At 48.7% G+C, this 1144-nt stretch overlaps 1 protein-coding gene across 1 annotated transcript; it reads left to right on the forward strand.

The window, feature by feature from the left end:
• The first annotated feature begins 551 nt into the window (after positions 1-551).
• Positions 552-1144, forward strand: Pmar_PMAR022056 (hypothetical protein). The gene is made up of 3 exons (XM_002777527.1): positions 552-691; positions 742-912; positions 959-1144. Exons 1-3 carry the CDS (start codon positions 559-561, stop codon positions 1132-1134), a joined length of 480 nt encoding a protein of 159 aa, XP_002777573.1. The 5' UTR covers positions 552-558; the 3' UTR covers positions 1135-1144.

A 1144-nucleotide genomic window follows, 5' to 3' on the forward strand; every position in this document is an offset into this window, starting at 1 on the left:
TTATGGTATGCTGGGTATCAATAGAAAGAAGCGATGTGATGGGGTCATCGATAAGCATGCTACTGTAGAGTGATGATTCTGTAAAGGACATATGGTCTTCTGCTGAGTCGTGTTGGGAGTGTCGAAAGTAAATCACGCAACAGTATGAGAGCGTTGTTGGGTAGAAGAAGAGGATCCTTTGACATTCGCTGATATTGTCATATTTGGCGGTACACATTGGGTCGAGATCCAAACTCTCTGTTGGTAGACTCGACTATCTGCATTACGTTTTATATTGCATTAGCAATTTTTATGCCTTTTTTAGAGTTAGTCAGTTTGCGTCTGCGTGCTACTTTCGTACGCAGACGCATAGCAACGCAACGGTGAGGGATGGAGGTGCGCAGTAGGTCGGAAAAATATGCGTAGAAATACCCTCACCGGGGATCGAACCGTCGCCCCATCTCAGTTTCCGCGCAAAACCTGGACGGCAGGAAGTAATGGTCGTGCTGAGGAGGTCTTCTGCGCATTCTAGAAGTCCTGAGTACCTTTGGTTGTGCCTCAGGATTACTGTCCAATCTAATGTCTAACTCGGATGATGAAGATGCTGATCCTGTAGTGGATGAACAACTCGTAGTTGTACACTTCCGGGAGCTTGCACATAGTCATTTCGGGAAGGCTGTCGATCCCGACACAGTGCGGTTAGTGGGAATGGGTAATTCCAACCGTTAAACTCGTTCTAATACCACGCTCTCATCGCTTCAGACAAGCCAGGGGACGGTAAATTGATAGTCCAAGCCAATGGTGAGGAGGTCGCCCTTGATGCGATGGTGGCTGAGCCGCCGGGGAGCTTCCTTATTATGGAGAAGGAACCTGTGCAGCAAACTAATACCGCGGATAATGCGGCTGAGAAAACACCAGAGGAACCGCATGCGGGTAGTGATAACGGTTGGGGAAGGTCGATGAAACTATCGTTAAGTAGGCTACAAAGTTTATGGTACGACACGTGGGATGATTGATGTTTCGGTGCCTCGAATATCCGCACCGGTAACACACAACACTTCGGACCCCTTGGCATCAACAACAAGAGCACCTAGAGGTGGCTTAAAGGCAGCAAAGGAGGGGGACCGGTCGTCCACCATAGGAGGGCCTCTGTAGACGTTTATTT

The sequence above is a fragment of the Perkinsus marinus genome (genome assembly GCF_000006405.1).
Source record: "Perkinsus marinus ATCC 50983 genomic scaffold scf_1104296951508, whole genome shotgun sequence".
Classification (NCBI taxonomy): domain Eukaryota; phylum Perkinsozoa; order Perkinsida; family Perkinsidae; genus Perkinsus; species Perkinsus marinus.

Bases quoted from the DNA above. Each gene is read 5' to 3' on its own strand.
- Pmar_PMAR022056 (XM_002777527.1), top strand. From the start codon at position 559: ATGTCTAACTCGGATGATGAAGATGCTGATCCTGTAGTGGATGAACAA. The intron at 692-741 runs GTAATTCCAACC...TCATCGCTTCAG, and splicing joins AGTGCGGTTAGTGGGAATGG to ACAAGCCAGGGGACGGTAAA. The intron at 913-958 runs GTAGTGATAACG...ATCGTTAAGTAG, and splicing joins ACCAGAGGAACCGCATGCGG to GCTACAAAGTTTATGGTACG.